Source organism: Camelina sativa, chromosome 5 (genome assembly GCF_030686135.1).
Source record: "Camelina sativa cultivar CO46 ecotype springtype chromosome 5, ASM3068613v1".
Lineage (NCBI taxonomy): Eukaryota > Viridiplantae > Streptophyta > Magnoliopsida > Brassicales > Brassicaceae > Camelina > Camelina sativa.
The window spans coordinates 12,326,636-12,343,231 of NC_141884.1; the positions used below are offsets into that span (position 1 = coordinate 12,326,636).

At 34.7% G+C, this 16,596-nt stretch overlaps 2 protein-coding genes, 1 long non-coding RNA gene and 3 other non-coding genes across 7 annotated transcripts; 5 read left to right on the plus strand and 1 right to left on the minus strand.

The window, feature by feature from the left end:
* Positions 1 to 783: 783 nt before the first annotated feature.
* Positions 784 to 5,617, plus strand: LOC104769188 (B3 domain-containing transcription repressor VAL1). Its single transcript, XM_010493340.3, has 12 exons — positions 784 to 1,506; positions 1,774 to 1,855; positions 1,941 to 2,042; positions 2,147 to 2,709; positions 2,815 to 2,911; positions 2,989 to 3,163; positions 3,303 to 3,379; positions 3,479 to 3,868; positions 3,982 to 4,031; positions 4,148 to 4,261; positions 4,374 to 4,438; positions 4,691 to 5,617. Exons 1-12 carry the CDS (start codon positions 1,379 to 1,381, stop codon positions 5,257 to 5,259), a joined length of 2,412 nt encoding a protein of 803 aa, XP_010491642.1. The 5' UTR covers positions 784 to 1,378; the 3' UTR covers positions 5,260 to 5,617.
* A 345-nt stretch (positions 5,618 to 5,962) lies between these two features.
* Positions 5,963 to 7,509, plus strand: LOC147943645 (uncharacterized). Its single transcript, XR_015556755.1, has 2 exons — positions 5,963 to 6,572; positions 7,018 to 7,509. It is a non-coding gene; the product is annotated as an uncharacterized LOC147943645 (long non-coding RNA).
* Positions 7,510 to 7,665: 156 nt separating this feature from the next.
* On the plus strand, positions 7,666 to 7,736 carry TRNAG-GCC (transfer RNA glycine (anticodon GCC)). Its single transcript has one exon. It is a non-coding gene; the product is annotated as a tRNA-Gly (tRNA).
* Positions 7,737 to 7,739: 3 nt separating this feature from the next.
* On the plus strand, positions 7,740 to 7,824 carry LOC147943646 (small nucleolar RNA snoR114). Its single transcript, XR_015558812.1, has one exon. It is a non-coding gene; the product is annotated as a small nucleolar RNA snoR114 (small nucleolar RNA).
* Positions 7,825 to 9,440: 1,616 nt separating this feature from the next.
* TRNAG-GCC (transfer RNA glycine (anticodon GCC)) lies at positions 9,441 to 9,511 on the plus strand. The gene has a single exon. It is a non-coding gene; the product is annotated as a tRNA-Gly (tRNA).
* A 195-nt stretch (positions 9,512 to 9,706) lies between these two features.
* On the minus strand, positions 9,707 to 12,515 carry LOC104769189 (thylakoidal processing peptidase 1, chloroplastic). 2 transcript variants are annotated; one of them, XR_015556754.1, is made up of 6 exons: positions 11,361 to 12,515; positions 10,968 to 11,036; positions 10,729 to 10,864; positions 10,521 to 10,607; positions 10,370 to 10,437; positions 9,707 to 10,252 (listed from the first exon to the last, which is right to left on the minus strand). XR_015556754.1 is itself a non-coding variant. In XM_010493341.3 (6 exons), exons 1-6 carry the CDS (start codon positions 11,973 to 11,975, stop codon positions 10,126 to 10,128), a joined length of 1,035 nt encoding a protein of 344 aa, XP_010491643.1. In that variant the 5' UTR covers positions 11,976 to 12,515; the 3' UTR covers positions 9,707 to 10,125. The 2 variants fall into 2 exon arrangements, 1 of the variants encoding a protein (XP_010491643.1); XM_010493341.3 differs by having other exon boundaries at positions 10,796 to 10,864.
* Between the last annotated feature and the right edge of the window lie 4,081 nt (positions 12,516 to 16,596).

Consider the following 16,596-nt stretch of genomic DNA (forward strand, 5'->3'; position numbering starts at 1 on the left):
CTAGCGCACGATCTTAGTCATCCAATATAAATCATATACGTCTAACGCGCGATGTTAGTCATCCAATATGAATCATGTTTATATTAGTCAATTCTAAAGTTTATGGTAAGATTCAAATTTGGTTAGAATACTACAAATACAAAGAATGATATATTGGCTATACAGTAGATATATGGACATCCAAAATTTATATTATAAATTTTTTATTAGATAAGTACGAATAATATAATATTATTTTCTATTTGTATAACAATTTTAAAAAATTTATAACCTTAATATCTGGTTATTAAATAAATATTTTTTAATACAAAAATGAATTATGAAATAAATTGTAAATTTTCTGAATGATCACCAAGTTTTCTTAAAGAGTCGAGTTAAGTCTGATGATCATTTGATTGTGTCTTGGTTTGAGTGGAGAATATTTGAGGCAATCACATAGACAACCAAAATACACATGCAAAATTTGATTTCTTAAAGAGTAAGAGAACCTCGTCAAAATAGAAAAGAAGAACCTCGCAAAGTCTTTTTTTTGTGTGTGTGTGCATCTGTGTTCAACTGTCATGCATGCATTCTACAGATTTATGATAAAATCAAAAATAAATAATGATGTTTCTAAATAAATTATAGTATTCCCAAATTTTATTATGTGAAGTACCTAAATATAGTAGAATACATATAACCAAATATTAAAGACTACGTCATAATATTCTTATTTCCAAAATATATGATTCCTACCAACCCTAATTTTCATGCCTATATAAATCAATAAAAAATCTCAATCCCAACATCACCAAAAAAAAAAAAAAAAAAAACTAAAGTCTTTCACTTTGTGTCTCCCTTCTTAATCTCTCGCTGGTTACTTTTGGTGTCTTTGTAAAGTCTTCATCAAGTGTCGTGCATGCATTTTATGCGTTTCGTTATCTCTTGCATGCTCTCTCTCTTTCTCTCTCTATCTCTATCTCACCCATAATCCTAATTTTCACATCGAAGAATTAAATTATAAAAAAAAATTCACCCAAAAAAAAAAAAAAAAACCAAAAAACCAAAACCTCGTTGCCTTCTTCTTCTTCTTCTTCCTCGCCGTTACAGTCCTCTTCAATTCGCCGTCAAAAAAATCTTCTCTTTTTAATCTCCCCGCCGGTGTTTTCACACTCCCTTTTCTCCAACAATCCTCTGATCTCTCTCTCTCTCTCTCTACATGGCTTCGATTTTGACCCACAACGTCGATGCATGTTTCTATGACTAAAGTCTAATCCTTTTTCAATTTTAAAATCAATTCACGTCGATTTCATCTCCGATTCGTTGTTCTAGCTCTCCGTGTGGTCTTAGGGATTTAAGATTTTGGGGGGGGGATTGGGATTCGAAAATCTAGGTGGTGATGTTTGAAGTCAAAATGGGGTCAAAGATGTGCATGAACGCTTCATGTGGTACGACCTCTACTGTTGAATGGAAGAAAGGTTGGCCTCTTCGATCTGGTCTCCTTGCTGATCTCTGCTATCGTTGCGGGTACTCTCAATCTCAATCTCAATCTCTCTAATTTGTTCGATTCTTGAATCAAAGTCTCGATCTTTTTCATGACCCTGTTTGTTATCTTCTTGATTCCTCTGTTTTTTGGCTCTTTGGTTTTGCGTATTGTGTTGTTGTTTTATGACTACGTAGATAGATGGGTTTAATCTATAAATAGCACAAAATATGTGACTTTGGTACATAAAAGGAATAAAATTTTTGAGAGAAGAATTGATTGGTCGTTGTAATGATTTTTTTATCTTATAGATCTGCATATGAGAGTTCTCTTTTCTGTGAACAATTCCATAAGGACCAATCTGGTTGGAGGGAATGCTATTTGTGCAGCAAGGTTCGATTTTTTAAAACTGTATGAGTATAATTTCTCTTTATCTCTGCAATTTTTGTTGTTCTGATTGAAGTTTCTGCAATGACAGAGACTACATTGTGGATGCATTGCTTCTAAGGTAATGATTGAGCTTATGGACTATGGTGGTGTTGGTTGTAGTACTTGTGCTAGCTGCCATCAACTCAATTTGGTGAGTTTTTTTGACTAGCCTTGGTTTTACTCATTTTGTAGTATATATTCAAGTTGTTTGTTGTTCTAATGATTCTGTCTTGACTGTTTACTAATCTTCTGCAGAATAAGAGGGGTGAGAATCCAGGTGTGTTTAGCAGAATGCCAATGAAAGCGTTAGCTGATAGACAACATGTGAACGGGGAAAGTGGGATGAATATTGAAGGAGGAAGAAACGAAGCAGATCTCTTTTCTCAAGCCCACAGAGGTGAGGCTCAGCCACTGGTCATGGGAGGGGATAAAAGAGAAGAGTTCATGCCTCACCGTGGGTTTGGTAATACCAGCACCGGGTACAGGCTTGATGGTGCGGAAATGCATGAATCATCACCGTCACAGCCATCTTTGAACATGGGTTTGTCAGTACTTCCATATAGCCCATCTTTTTCAACCGAGGGCATAGAGGGAAAGAAACACATTGGTGCTTCTTCTCAGTCCAACGTGGTCCATTGCTCTGCCTCTAACATTCTGCACAAGCCATCAAAACCTGCTATGTCAACTCCTCCTGTGGGTAGTAAATCTGCTCAGGCCCGGATTGGAAGGCCTCCTGTGGAAGGGCGAGGGAAAGGTCATTTGCTTCCGCGGTATTGGCCAAAATATACTGATAAAGAGGTTCAGCAAATCTCTGGAAAGTATCCTTTTGTTTGCTTCTTCTCTGCTTTCAATAATTTTTTTGGCAAATAACTTAATTCTGTACAGACTTCTAGTAACTCCAATGTTTATCTTAACAATCTTAGCTTGAATTTGAACATTGTACCTCTTTTTGAGAAAACTCTTAGTGCCAGTGATGCTGGTCGCATTGGTCGTCTAGTTCTTCCAAAAGCCTGTGCAGAGGTAACATTGTACCTCTTTATTTTTCGTGATTCTTTTTCTTGTAGAGTTATGACTTTATTGGCATGGTTGGTATATAGGCATATTTTCCTCCAATTAGTCAATCAGAAGGCATTCCTTTGAAAATCCAAGATGTGAAGGGTAAGGAGTGGACGTTCCAGTTCAGATATTGGCCTAATAACAACAGTAGAATGTATGTCTTGGAAGGTGTCACTCCTTGCATACAGTCCATGTTGCTACAGGCTGGTGATACAGGTACTTCTCCCGTAGCTTTATAATATGGTTTTAGCTACAGCTTCAGGATTTTGTTGGTACTTACATCAAAGCTTCATGAATCATCAAAAACTGTTGGGTTTTTTTCCTCATTGTGTGGCTTTCTTTTTCACCTGAACAGTAACTTTCAGTCGGGTTGAACCTGGTGGAAAACTAATCATGGGTTCCAGGAAGTCAGCTAATGGTGGAGACACGCAGGTTGGGTTTCTATGAACTGGCTTTTGCAGGAATGTGCTGTGTTTTTTTATATGTTCTGCTTTAGCTCCATTCTTATCCGGTTCCAATATTTGTAACCAGGGTTGTGGTGTCACCAACGGTACTTCAACCGAGGACACATCATCGTCTGGTGTTACAGAGAACCCACCCTCCATCAATGGTTCCTCGGGCCCCTCACTAATACCAAAAGAATCGAATGGTGTGCCTGAGAATTTGAGCTCACCTTATGGTGGTAGTAGTAGCACAAAGAATGAGAATAACGGGGGCAGGATAGGTGATGATCCTACACGAGTTAAAGAGAAGAAGAGAACTCGAACCATTGGGGCCAAAAATAAGAGACTTCTTTTGCATAGTGAAGAGTCTATGGAGCTGAAACTCACCTGGGAAGAAGCTCAGGACTTGCTTCGTCCCGCTCCTAGTGCAAAGCCTACCATCGTCGTCGTTGAGGAGCATGAAATTGAAGAATTTGACGTAAGTGGTCCACCTTGTTAATTTTCATACTAACAATGGGTTTCATGTGATTAACCTTGTTGTACTGGATTACTCTTTGTTAAGTCATAGTTCTTCTTAATGTTTATGCACAGGAACCTCCTGTCTTTGGAAAGAGGACTATAGTCACTACAACACCTACAGGGTAAGTTCTTTATATGAACGGCAACATACCTTATCATATGAATTATATCCATACTTGCACTTGGTGCTTATCTTCAGCTTGCAAGCGATTTACTAACGAATGTCTTTGTGGTCCAGTGAACAAGAACGATGGGCATCTTGTGACGACTGCTCTAAATGGAGAAGGTTACCTATAAATGCTCTTCTTCCCTTCAAATGGACATGTATAGACAATGTTTGGGACGTGAGCAGGTAAGAAATTTCACTATTTTTTCTATCTCGTGTGACCTGAATCAATATTCATTTTAGGTTTTTAATCTTGAGGTCCTGTCGCTGTAATGAATAAAATATACATTGATGATAGGTGTTCATGTTCTACACCGGAGGAGAGTCTGAAGGAACTTGAGAATGTTCTTAAAGCAGGGAGAGGTATGAGATCTATTATACTTTGACCTCTCATGGTTCTTTCTCATTAGCTTATTGCATTAGAGTGAGATGCTGTTTCCAAGTACTTGTACTGTGAGCATATATTGTTGGGCGTTCGTATAAAAACGTCAGGATATGTATCTGTTATGTATCTTGCAAATTCGTTTTATGAACGCAGCTTACGGTACATGTACTCAGCTTATTGAGAATCTCAAGTCTCAAAGACACTAACTGTCTGTTTGTGTATTTGTGTAGAATACAAGAAGAGAAGAACTGGGGAAAGCCAGGCAGTAAAAAGTGAGCAAGAACAGTCTGGTTTGGATGCACTAGCGAGTGCAGCAGTCTTAGGAGACACAATAGGCGAGCCAGAAGTTGCAACCACAACCAGACATCCAAGGCACCGGGCTGGATGCTCTTGCATTGTGTGCATTCAGCCACCAAGTGGGAAAGGTAGGCACAAGCCCAACTGCGGGTGCAACGTGTGTAGCACCGTGAAGAGAAGGTTCAAGACGCTTATGATGAGGAGGAAGAAGAAGCTGTTAGAGCGCGATGGACCAGCAGCAGAGGAGAAGGAGAAGGACATGGAACAGGCTGAGTCTGATAAGAGTAAGGCAGAGAAGGAAGCGAACACAGCAAGGATAGATCTGAACAGTGATCCATACAGCAAAGAAGATGTTGAAGCTGTTGCGGTGGAGAAAGACGGAAGTAGAAAAAGAAAAATAGGGGAGAGTTCAGGCGAGGCTCAAGACGGCGATGGTTTAGGAGTTAAGGAGTTAGAGGAAGAGGCTGAAAAAATTCGTGAAGATCCGAGACGTTCAAGCTGATATGGAAGGAAAAAAGGGAAAGACCAAAAGCTGAGGACACCAAGGGTAGAAGAAGAAGTGAGAATGAGAGAGGTACAGTTTTGTGTTTGATTATGTTGTGTCATAGTTGTAGGAAAAATAAGTTTTAGGTTCAAGGGTCAAGACAACAAGAATGACCCATCTTTTGATTTTGTAATTTTTTTTCCCTTTTCAAATGGTTTGTGGTGAGTTTAGTATGTTATGTCTACATTCATGTGGGTTTTTGTAGAAGGCAAATAGAGCTTAATGGCTTGGTGATGTAACATTTGAATTTCTTTTTCTTGTTTTCAACTTAACATGGAATTGGCATTAGGATTTAATTAAAGATCATTCTTCTTAATTTATTGTCTCTTATCATTCGATTTTCAGGGTTATGAAAGAAAATAAATAGTGCTAAGAACTTAATCTTACATAAGAAGATGTGGTAGACGTAAAATTGATAGATATATTGGCAGGATTGAGAAAATAAATAGTGCTAAGAACTTAAAGTTACACAATCAGATTTCTACACTTTTGAAACCCACATTAAAAAAAAGGTGGTTTCTTTGGCTACCGACAGAATTAAAATTGTTAGATAGACAGATTTATTGGCAGGATAGATTTTGTAAATATGTTCTTTTATGAGTTAATTAAAATTTAGGCATCAAAACTCCACAGCCCCTCTGAATTAGGTATTATTGAAATGGTGTTCGGTTTTAGGCACTCAAATGTTGCAGAATGACTCTTCTACCCTTTTCTTTCTGATGTCATTGTCGATCTCTCTGCTTCCATGGGCAGATTGCAGATTTAAAATTGGAGAAAATGTTTTATTGTTCGCTCTCTAGGGAACTCAATTCATGCGGTTTGCGGTTTGATTGCGTATTCTCCAGGTTTGTGCTCCTACACCCATGGTGAAAGCTAGGAATATATGTGGATCTATTGCGGATGTGCGTATGGCAGTGGCGACGGAGAAATTAATGAAACTAATTCCGCCCAGTTTGGGACATCAGTCGATGCTGTCTTTATGCCCACGGTCGTCTATGCCCAAAAACTATGCTCTCTAATTATCTCTCTATCGTAGTACTCGTGCTCGGCGGCGTTCCTCCCAACATCAATAACCGATGGGTCACTATTCAAAAGATTCGATTTCAAATGGAGCGGCCCTAGGGGATGAAGATTTCAAGCTAATGAAACAGCTTGGAGAAGGTGAAATTGGTAATGTCTACTTAATGGGGCTGATCGGATATGGAGAGAGATTTGTACTGAAAATTTGTGGATAAAGCAACGATTGCAACGAATGAATTATACGAAAAGAGGTACTTACAATACATTTGTCTTCAATTTAAAAATTTTGTTTCTTCTGTTTTTTTTCAATGTCCTATTCCTATGACTTCTGAAGGATAATATTCAGCTTAATCACAATCGTCGTAGTTAGTGTACATGATCTTCTTTTCTATATTATCTTTTCTGGTGAAGGGATAAAATTAAATCAGTTATCGTGTATCAAGTGTTTTTTTGTGAATGATTTACTGTATATTAATCAGTTTGGGTTCACTAATTCTTAACTAGGGTTTAGCTTTTTCTCATTTATACTATTAGCATCTCGTCCAGTAGTTAAAACATCAATGTTTGGGTTCTCTATTTACGATCTAGTAGGGTTTATAGCAATTTTTCGATTAGACTATTGGCATATCGTCAAGTAGTTAAAACTTGTAGTGTTTCTAATGAACCATCACTAATATTGCGACCCTCTATTGTCAGAAGAAAAAAGTAGAACTGATGCTAAAAAAGACAGATACATGTGTGTAAACAATGAACAATCTTGTTTCTCTTATGATTCGTCGATTCCAATCAGCCTATCGCCGTAACCCAGCTTCAATCACCGGTGGTGTTTTTCTCTGTGACGGTTAGATTAGATGCATCCCTACCAACAACCCCTTCTTCGCCTGAAACCACCATCGTCCTCATCAGCAACCTCTTCTTCGCCTGAAACCACCTCCGATCTTGTTCTGAAAGAATCTTTTTTATTGTAGATTTTGAAACAAAGCAAAGTTGATGACTGATATATTCAGTTTAGAAAGAACTCTCTTTCTCCCTTCTGACGTCATGAAAATTACGCTCAAAAAAACATAAGGGCAAAAATGTCAGTCACAGTAATGTTCGCATGTATTATAATGCCTTTCACTGTTGTAATGCCTAAAATCAAATCTCTCTCCAAAAAAATGCATATTTTTATAAATTTCCCTTCTTTTATACTCTAGTTTTTTTCAGTTTCAATAACAATTGCATAGCTTTGAGAAGAACATCTTCAATCTCATCTCAAAATTTTTCTTTCATATTTTCCAATTAGTCTCGTTACAATAGAAAATGAATGTAGTTTAGTCTATTTATCCGTGTTATAGCATCAAAGCACCAGTGGTCTAGTGGTAGAATAGTACCCTGCCACGGTACAGACCCGGGTTCGATTCCCGGCTGGTGCATTTGAGCTGTGAAGAAATTGGTTTAGCGTTGGTTGGGTCCTTCGCATTCTCCTGAAATTTCGGTTGAGATATGCCACACTCTGAGCTCTTCTTACTTTTTTTGTCCTCGTGTTCTGTAATAATTTGAAGTTACCAACTTACATAATATGTATCAGAATACTAATACTTGGGTTGCAAATTTAAACATGATCGTAACGTTCACAAATCACAATTTAGGTTCTTTACAACACAAATGTTTTTAATTTATATATTTACAAATACTCAAAACAAAAATACATTTTGTTTGACAATTTTAAAACACACATCTGATTACAAAAATGCTCAGAATAGATTATCTATGTATTATATCTTCCAAATTGATATACATGTTAAGAGTTTAATTTTGAGAGTCAAAGCTTTTGTTGCGGTTGTCTCCGAGGACAAAGAGTTAACTTTTTGGAACAAACTGCAAAAAAATTCATGAAAAGCAAACCTTTACAGCAGTCTGATTCTTTTACAAGGATGAACAAGTCGTTAATTATAAGTTACCTATTTGTTCCATTCAATATGCCATTGGCTCCAAAAACGTTTTATTTTTTTCTTTTGATTATAATTTAATATTAATTTCGTTAAAAATATATATGCCATTGGCTCCAAGAAAAAAAAATTCTTTACGAACCTTGATGATACACACAAAGTTTGTTTTTAAAAAAAAAAAGGTTTTCCATTTCTGAAAAAAAAAAACTAGTTGTTTAGGAAACCTCTTTAGAAGTCATAACTTGCCTCTTGACTGAGCTTCTTTTTTCTTTTTAAAGTTCTCATCAATTTATATTTCAACCTCATCGAAGTAATCAAATATGTTAGTATTAAATTATTTTTTATGTTAATAATTCTTACTTCTTTTCACTATCGTATTTAAAATGTTCCACATTTTTTTTTATTATACTCTTGTTATGTACACTAATATTTGAATACTAATAAATTTCTTACCAAAATTTAAATATTTAAAAATTCAAAGCAAGAAATTTATCGATGATCTAAAAGTGCTTATTAAGATATAAAAGAAAACATGAAATGAAGTAGCTCACTGAGACACTTTATTTAAGTGCAAAGACCAAAGAAGGATATCTCTACCCAAAAAGACCAAAGAAATATATTTTAGGTTTTTCTTCAAAACTAAAATAGATTTTGATTATATTTCATAAAATAATTTAATATTGAGGCATTAAAACTTCTCAAAAGGACAACTTTAGTTACATTCATCAATGTCTTACACCACATATATGAGAAGCTCTTGCTCCAACATTTGGTAACACGCGGGTTTAGATGAGTTTCTCGTAAGACAGTACAATCTTAGACTTCTTATAATCTTATTGATCCTCTAATAAAAAAGTCTTTTCTTGTCAATGGTTCTTTTTCCAATGCTATTTGTATTGAAATTCATGTAGTGTAAAAAATTCATGAGATCTTGCCCTTTTGGTGAATGAACAAAAAATGGATGACATATTTAGTAAAATAGTAACTTGCAATGTCTTTCAATAAAGAAAAGGAAACGGTTACACAGTTTGACATGTAGAAACTGATTTCCATCTTGTATCATTAGGAATTGGGTGAAAGTGAAATTTCCATCTGGTAAGACATGAAATTGGAGCTGCCTCGTTGTTTGCCCAAAGACAAAATTAATGCTTGGTATTATTATTGTAAGTTTATTTAACTAGACAAGAAGCACCAGTGGTCTAGTGGTAGAATAGTACCCTGCCACGGTACAGACCCGGGTTCGATTCCCGGCTGGTGCACTTGAGCTGTGATGAAAATGGTAAGCGTTGGTTGGGTCCTTCGCATTCTCCTGAACTTTCAGTTGAGATACGCCACACCTCTGAGTGTGCTCTTCTTTTTTTTTTTTTAAAACTTCTTTCGTCACATTTTCATTTTCTCAGCTAACATAGTCGTCCTGCAATACAGATTAATGTTCAAAACATTAAGATAATAACTGCACTGCAACTAGAACTATTATCATAACAAAAAGATTTCATATTTTTTCTTACAACAACACGGGTTTACACACACGATCCTTTTCTACAAAACTCAAAAACAAAAAAAAAACCTTTTGTGTTTGACAATTGCCTATACGGCTTTACAACAGTGTCTTGAATTCAGGGTTTTAACACACAACAATCACAGTAAAGCTTTCTTATATTTTCTTTGTTTGCATCTTCCATTCCTTTTATACACATAATTTCTCCGGCTTCCCGACCATCTGCTAAGAACCAGATGTCGATCCATAACGATACAGAGTATGTATCCGCAGATCTCGTAACGTGTTGAGTTTTCAATTCCAAGTCTACCCAATTCTGACCAGACTGGTTTTGCAAAATCTTGTGTTTTAATATTTAGAAGCATCCAAAATTTGTCATGAAACTGCAACAACAGGTCCCTTTGGGATAGCTTGGTCGTGGTATATGGTGTCTGATACTTTGCTCGGTGGCCAATACCGAAACACTGATCTTCCAATGATGTTCTCTATTGGAAGTGGACCCCTGCATTAACACATTCACCATTAGTCTCAATGGGGACGCACACTATTACAAAGACTGCTCATAATAGATATAATATGTATTTGATCCTCAAAACTGATTTTGAATTTAGAGAGTTACCAGTTGTGAGAGTCAAAACTTTTGTTGCGGTTGTCTCCAAGGACGAAAACATAACCTTTAGGGACATACTGCAATTAAACATGTGAAGCAAACCTTATCAACAGTCTGATACTTAACAAGGATTAATAAGTGGTAGTTACAAGATACTCACCATTGGTTCCATTCCATACGACATTGGCTCTAAGACAAAATCTTCTTCTTGCACAACGTCATTTACAAAGAGCTTCCCATCACGAATCTACATGGTACACAATCCAAGGTTAGACAGTTGTTTAATAAAAAAAAGACAGAAAAAGGGTTGGGTACATTTCTGAGAAAACTTTTTTGTCCGACAAATCCTCAACAAAAGCAATACCGACCGAGTGAACAAAGACTTCAATGGGTGAAAAGGATCAATCAACAAGTGGATTGGATATAAGGGCTTACTTCAACCCAGTCACCTTCACTTGCCACTATCCTTTTTATGTAAACTTCATTGCAACTGTAACCATGTTCCTACAATTCAAAAGGAGAACAACAATTACTTAATTTACAATTCAAGATACCGCACAGGTTGAAACATCTTAAATCTCAAAAAAAATTTGAAACTGTGACCTACCAGCAAGATTGGAGGAGCCTTGAAAATTACTATATCTGACACCTCTGGCTTCCTGAAAAAGTATGAAACCTGACCAACAACACCAAGGCAAAAACTCATCAGTCTAGTCATAAGAAACTATAAGAATTTCATTCAAAAACCCGCATCAAACAACTAAAAAATATCAAGTTGCAGTCTAGCAGTTTTGCCTATGTAACAACTTTCACATCAAGCTTACAAGAACAATATGTACACATTCAATAAACCATAAGATTATCACAATTCACACAACTACTCTATCCTAAACAAGTAAGAACTAATTTCAGAACCGGCTAAAAGTCACCATCCAATTCCATCACCTATAACTACAATGAAAATCATAACAACTAGAGATAACAAACTCAGAATTGGTACCTTCTCCGCCATAACACGATCACCAACGTCCAAGGTAGGGTACATAGACGCAGAAGGAATAGACTTTGGCTCAGCAAGAGCCGATCTGAAGAGGATAGAGACAGTAACCGCCGTGAAAGCAGCCTTAGCATCCTCAGAACAAATACCCAAAAGCTTATTAACCCATCCACTTCCTCCTCCACTCCTCGAATCCTTACCACTAAACTCCTGCTCATCATCATCATCATCCGTTCCTCCTCTGTCCACATCAATATCAGGAGCCTTCTTTGATCTGTGAAGAAACGGAATAATAGAAGAAGCCTTGAAAGACGAAACCCCCAAAACATTCATCGACGACGAAGACGAAGACTCATGAGCCGACGTTGACCTCAGGATCGAGATCAAACCCATCACAAGCGGACTTTGACTTCGTCCTCCGATGAGCTCATTCGCGACGCTACCGTACATGGACGCAGGTCGAGTCGGAGATCGATCGAAATCACGCTTGTTGGTGAAGAACCGAGGACGAACCAAGGACTTGAAGCAGCAACGAAGATCGCCGCCGGGATCCATACGGGTCCCGGCGAGATTCCGAGCAACATGGGTGGAGTAGGTGAAAGTAATTCTAATCGCCATTAATACGAGTTTTAAGAAGAACTTTAACAAGTAAGGGTAAATTGAAGTGTCGTAAAGCGAACAAGTTTCAGCTAAAGAGAGACTCAGAAGAACCAGTAACCCATTCTTAATCAATCGATCAGTGAATTGAAAGCAGAATCGACGAATTGAAAAGGTCGAACTATGTCCGACGAGTCAAATTCGGAAGAAGGTGGGTTCGCCGGCGAAGGTTTGGAGAAGTGAAACGAGTTAAAGGTGGAGACTTTAGAGAGAGGGAAGATCTGGGTATCCCTAAAGGGCAGATCTTTTGAGTTTAATCAAGGAAGCTTCTTCGTTGGTCTGAGATGGTGGTGGTGGTGACTTATCTGAGATGAACTGTTTATTTTAAATTAATTTTAGCAGAAAAGTCAAAAGTTTGACACAAGAAAAGGAAGAAGAAGGAGATGAGTCAAACTCGGCCGCTGGGCTTTTTATGGGCCGCACGATCTCGTTATTTGTAATGCCGTCGTCAAATAACGGACACATAATTTAGTGGGAGGTTAAAAGTCTTTAAAAAATATTTTAGCATGCTCGTTGTAATTTATATGTTGAGTGTGTGTTGTCAACGATGACGAAACAAACAATGTCAACGCTAATCAGTTTTATGATTTATTAATTTTAGATTAAACATGTAAATTTTAACTTTTACGTAGAGAATATGCTAAAATACCAAGGCTAAAACAAGTTTTGAGTTTTAAAATACCATAACTCTTCTAAATTTCCTAATATATGTATAGCAAAAAATGAAAGGTACCGTCTATCCTCTCACTCACTGATAGGCCTGGTCAAAATACCCAGATCCAGATATCCGATCCGAACCTGATCCGAAAAAACTCGATCCGAACCTGTATATGAAATTGTAAAATACCCGAATGGGTTCTAAATCTCTAAATCCAAAAATCCAAATCCGAACTCGATCCGAACTGAAATCCGAACGGATATCTAAATATACTCACATTATTAATATATAGTAGTAATATATTAGTAATAGTTACAATTTTAATAATATAAGTGTCCAAAATATTCAAATTTTAAGATATTTTAGATAATTTGAAGTATTAAAACTGTTTATTAGTAAATTTGGGTAAAAATGCTCTGAATTTTCAGATATATTACGTATTATTGAATAATTTAGACTAAATTAAATACTAAAATTTTGAGTTTTGTGAATTTCGGGTAATTTGAATCCAAACCCGATCCGAACCCGAAGTCTAGAAATACCCGAACGGGTTTTATATCTCTAAACCCGAAAATCCGAAAATTTGAAATACTCGATCTGAAACCGAACGGGTACCCAAATGCCGAGACCTACTCACTGATGTCTGAAAGATTCAAACTGCATTCAAATATTTGAGTAAGTTAACTTAAGCAAAAGTTAACTTATTCGTTGTAATTAAGAATGTACAAAAGTATACACGGTGTGAGTAGCACCTTCTTTCTTTTTTCTTTTTCTCTCTTGAAAAGTCTTAAAAGGTGATGGAATAAGTCATCATGTACATGTTTCATTTCTGATTAACCAAATGTTAAAAAGAGTTCACGTACGTTGGATAACAATATAGAGGAAACTCACAAATGATGAGACTTTGCACATCCTACAACATATCTGATGCGACGATATATTCTCTTAGCCAGAAAAATTTAGCATAATTTAATTAAGAGTTTACAGATCACATTCCTGAGAATTGCCCTTGAAGGTTTTTTTTATATAACTTTTACCATAACCATTTCTAATTTTATTTTACTATTTACTTCCCTTATGAAGTGGGTCAACATGGTTATCTTTGGGATTTATGGGTGGACACACTGACAGACTTGTTTTTGGAAGAAGAATCACTGTATAAATTATAAATATGCATACCATAGATTCTTCTTATCTGATGCTAAATAAAGTAATTAAAATCAAAACATAAAAAGTAAAGTATAAAACCACTATGGACAATTTTATTTTTATTTTTTTGTCATATATTATTACACTTGGGGTTTAACTGGTCAAGTTACTTAACAGAAAAAATGTCAATTTGATATTTGTTTTAGAAACTCACACACACACACATAGGATGTGTAATGTGTTAAAGATGATGTCGATTTTCTTTTGGGGTTTAATTACAAAATAACATTACTGTGAAAACTAGTATTTATTAGGGTGCAAATAGCTAACATAAATTAACAAATTAAAAGAGTTGAAATGAACAAATTCCAAAATTGATTCAACTCGTTCAACTAAAAATTGAAAAAAAAACAACAAATTATTAAGAAAAATTGTTCACGCATTCAATCATTCATCTACTGTTTAACAGAGCAAATAGCATCTCCTTTATAATAAAACCAAAATACACCACTTTTTTTGGTAGAATATATAATTTTTATTAGTTGGTTACAAAATAGGTTATATATTAAATATAAATTGGTTACAAAAAAAAGTTATAGATTAATTGGTTAATCTGTGGTCTATATGAATACACTTAAGAATATCCCAAAAAATTTTCTTAAAGAGAATATTCCAATGATTTATACAATTTCCAAAATAAAATATTTAGTATTTCATGTATTATTAGTTTATTACAAAATATATAATGTTAAGCATAAAAAAGCTTGGCAATTTATTACACTTAATCATCTTATTAAAACAATTTCACCAAACATGTTCAAAAATTAAAATAAAAACAAACAACAAATATAATCATTTCTCATACATAAAATTACAAAATTAACAATATAAAACTTACAAAATAGCTGTTTTTTTTCAAGCCATCATATTTAGCATATAATTTTATTGCATAATATTTTAATAAAAAAAATTTTTAAAAACAATCATATAAATTATATTTTATTCTAAATTTATAATATAAATAAAAGACATTTTAATCCGTGCTATAGCACGGGTCCTAATCTAGTGTAGTTTAATAAAATAACATCAGATATGCAAGTATCAAACACTTAACACGCAAAAATTAATATATTTGATTTACTAAACATTCATATATGTAATAGATGTCGTTGGTTTCGCAAAAACTTGGCGCTGTGAAAATATATAATTCTTGAACAAGCGCCTAAACCGGGTAGTCGGAACTAAATAACAGCTTTTATAAACTCTAAATCATATATGTACCTAGCTTGCTTCCATTAAGTGTCTATAGCCGATCGAGTAATATCTGCTGTTATATGATTCACTCAATTAAACAGGAGAGAAAACCTAGCTAGGTAGGATCATAGAAAGTAATTCGCTAGGAATATCCTGATTATATTTAAATATTATACTACAAAAAAAAGAATTTTATCAAAATATTATTTCTATTTAGATAGTTTATATTTATCCAGTTTTCACATAATGTTTTCTTTTTGTCAACAATAATCACACACAATGATAAAAGAGTTGGTCAAAGTACAATAGAAAAGCTGTAAAATATATAGAAAAGAGACATTATCTTAATTTTCATTTCACCATCATGTCCTTTATTAATTCATTGAAGCGTCGTCGATGTTGCAGCCAAGGCATCTGGCATACTCGATACTTCTCGTACCACAGTCCCATTGTTTTCTCTCCAATAATGTAAACAGGCTTCTTTTGTTTGATGTATTCATGTTATTTCTAATTTTTAAACTAATAACTTTAAAAAGATATAACTCGAGTCTCGATATAACCTTCCGATCTATTTCTAAAGTTTCATAATCTTGATTAAATTTTTTTTTTAGTTTTTTTTTTTGTTGCGTGATTACTGGCATTGACATTTACCTTTATTTCATCAACAAACACAGTAATTGTCCATGTCTAAACTTCTGATATAGATCAAGCATGTGAGAGGTGTAAGAATTACGTACCACATAATTTGCATGCATAACAAACAAATAGTGAATGCAAATGAATAGCTTTGTCTGTTGTTTTGATTCCTGAATTTAGGTAGTTTTTAATGTAGAACAATAAGAACTTTTTTTTTTGGGTTCTAAAGTTATTTTTTTAAAGGAGCTTTTATTGATCAAATGCTATTAAACAAAAAAAAACATGGTTCTGAACACATGCATGACAAACTTGTGAAGTGGGTCTACGTGGTTAGTTAAGGGATTTAATTATGGACTACACCGACAGACTCTTTTTTTTTTTTTTGGAACAGAATCACTGTATACTTTAAGGTTAAACTAATATTTACGATATTTCTAAGCTTATAATTTGTGTTATTTGAAAGTTTTTTTTTCTTTTTGAAAAAAGTGTTTTATCTCCTATATATTAATAGAGAAATATTCTCACTAAAAAATTGATGTGTCGCGCTTATACAGCTCCTGTACATTTTTTAATAAATGCTCTTACTTCTCATTGTTATTTACATAAATATGCCACTGAATTATTATGTGCCAATGTTTTTTTTCTATTAGTTTTTTAAAATAAAATATTTAATCAACTATTAAATCCGAAAATGTATTTAATTATCATTATCATAACTTATTTACTTATTAAAAGTACATTACATTTCAAAAACAAGAAAACAAATTATTCATTTATTTATCATTTTTTCTCATTGCATTTTGAAACTTAGGATTAGTTTAAACTAAATCAATTAGTTTAAGAATATTGTTTTATCCATTTAATGGTATAGTAATATAGATAATA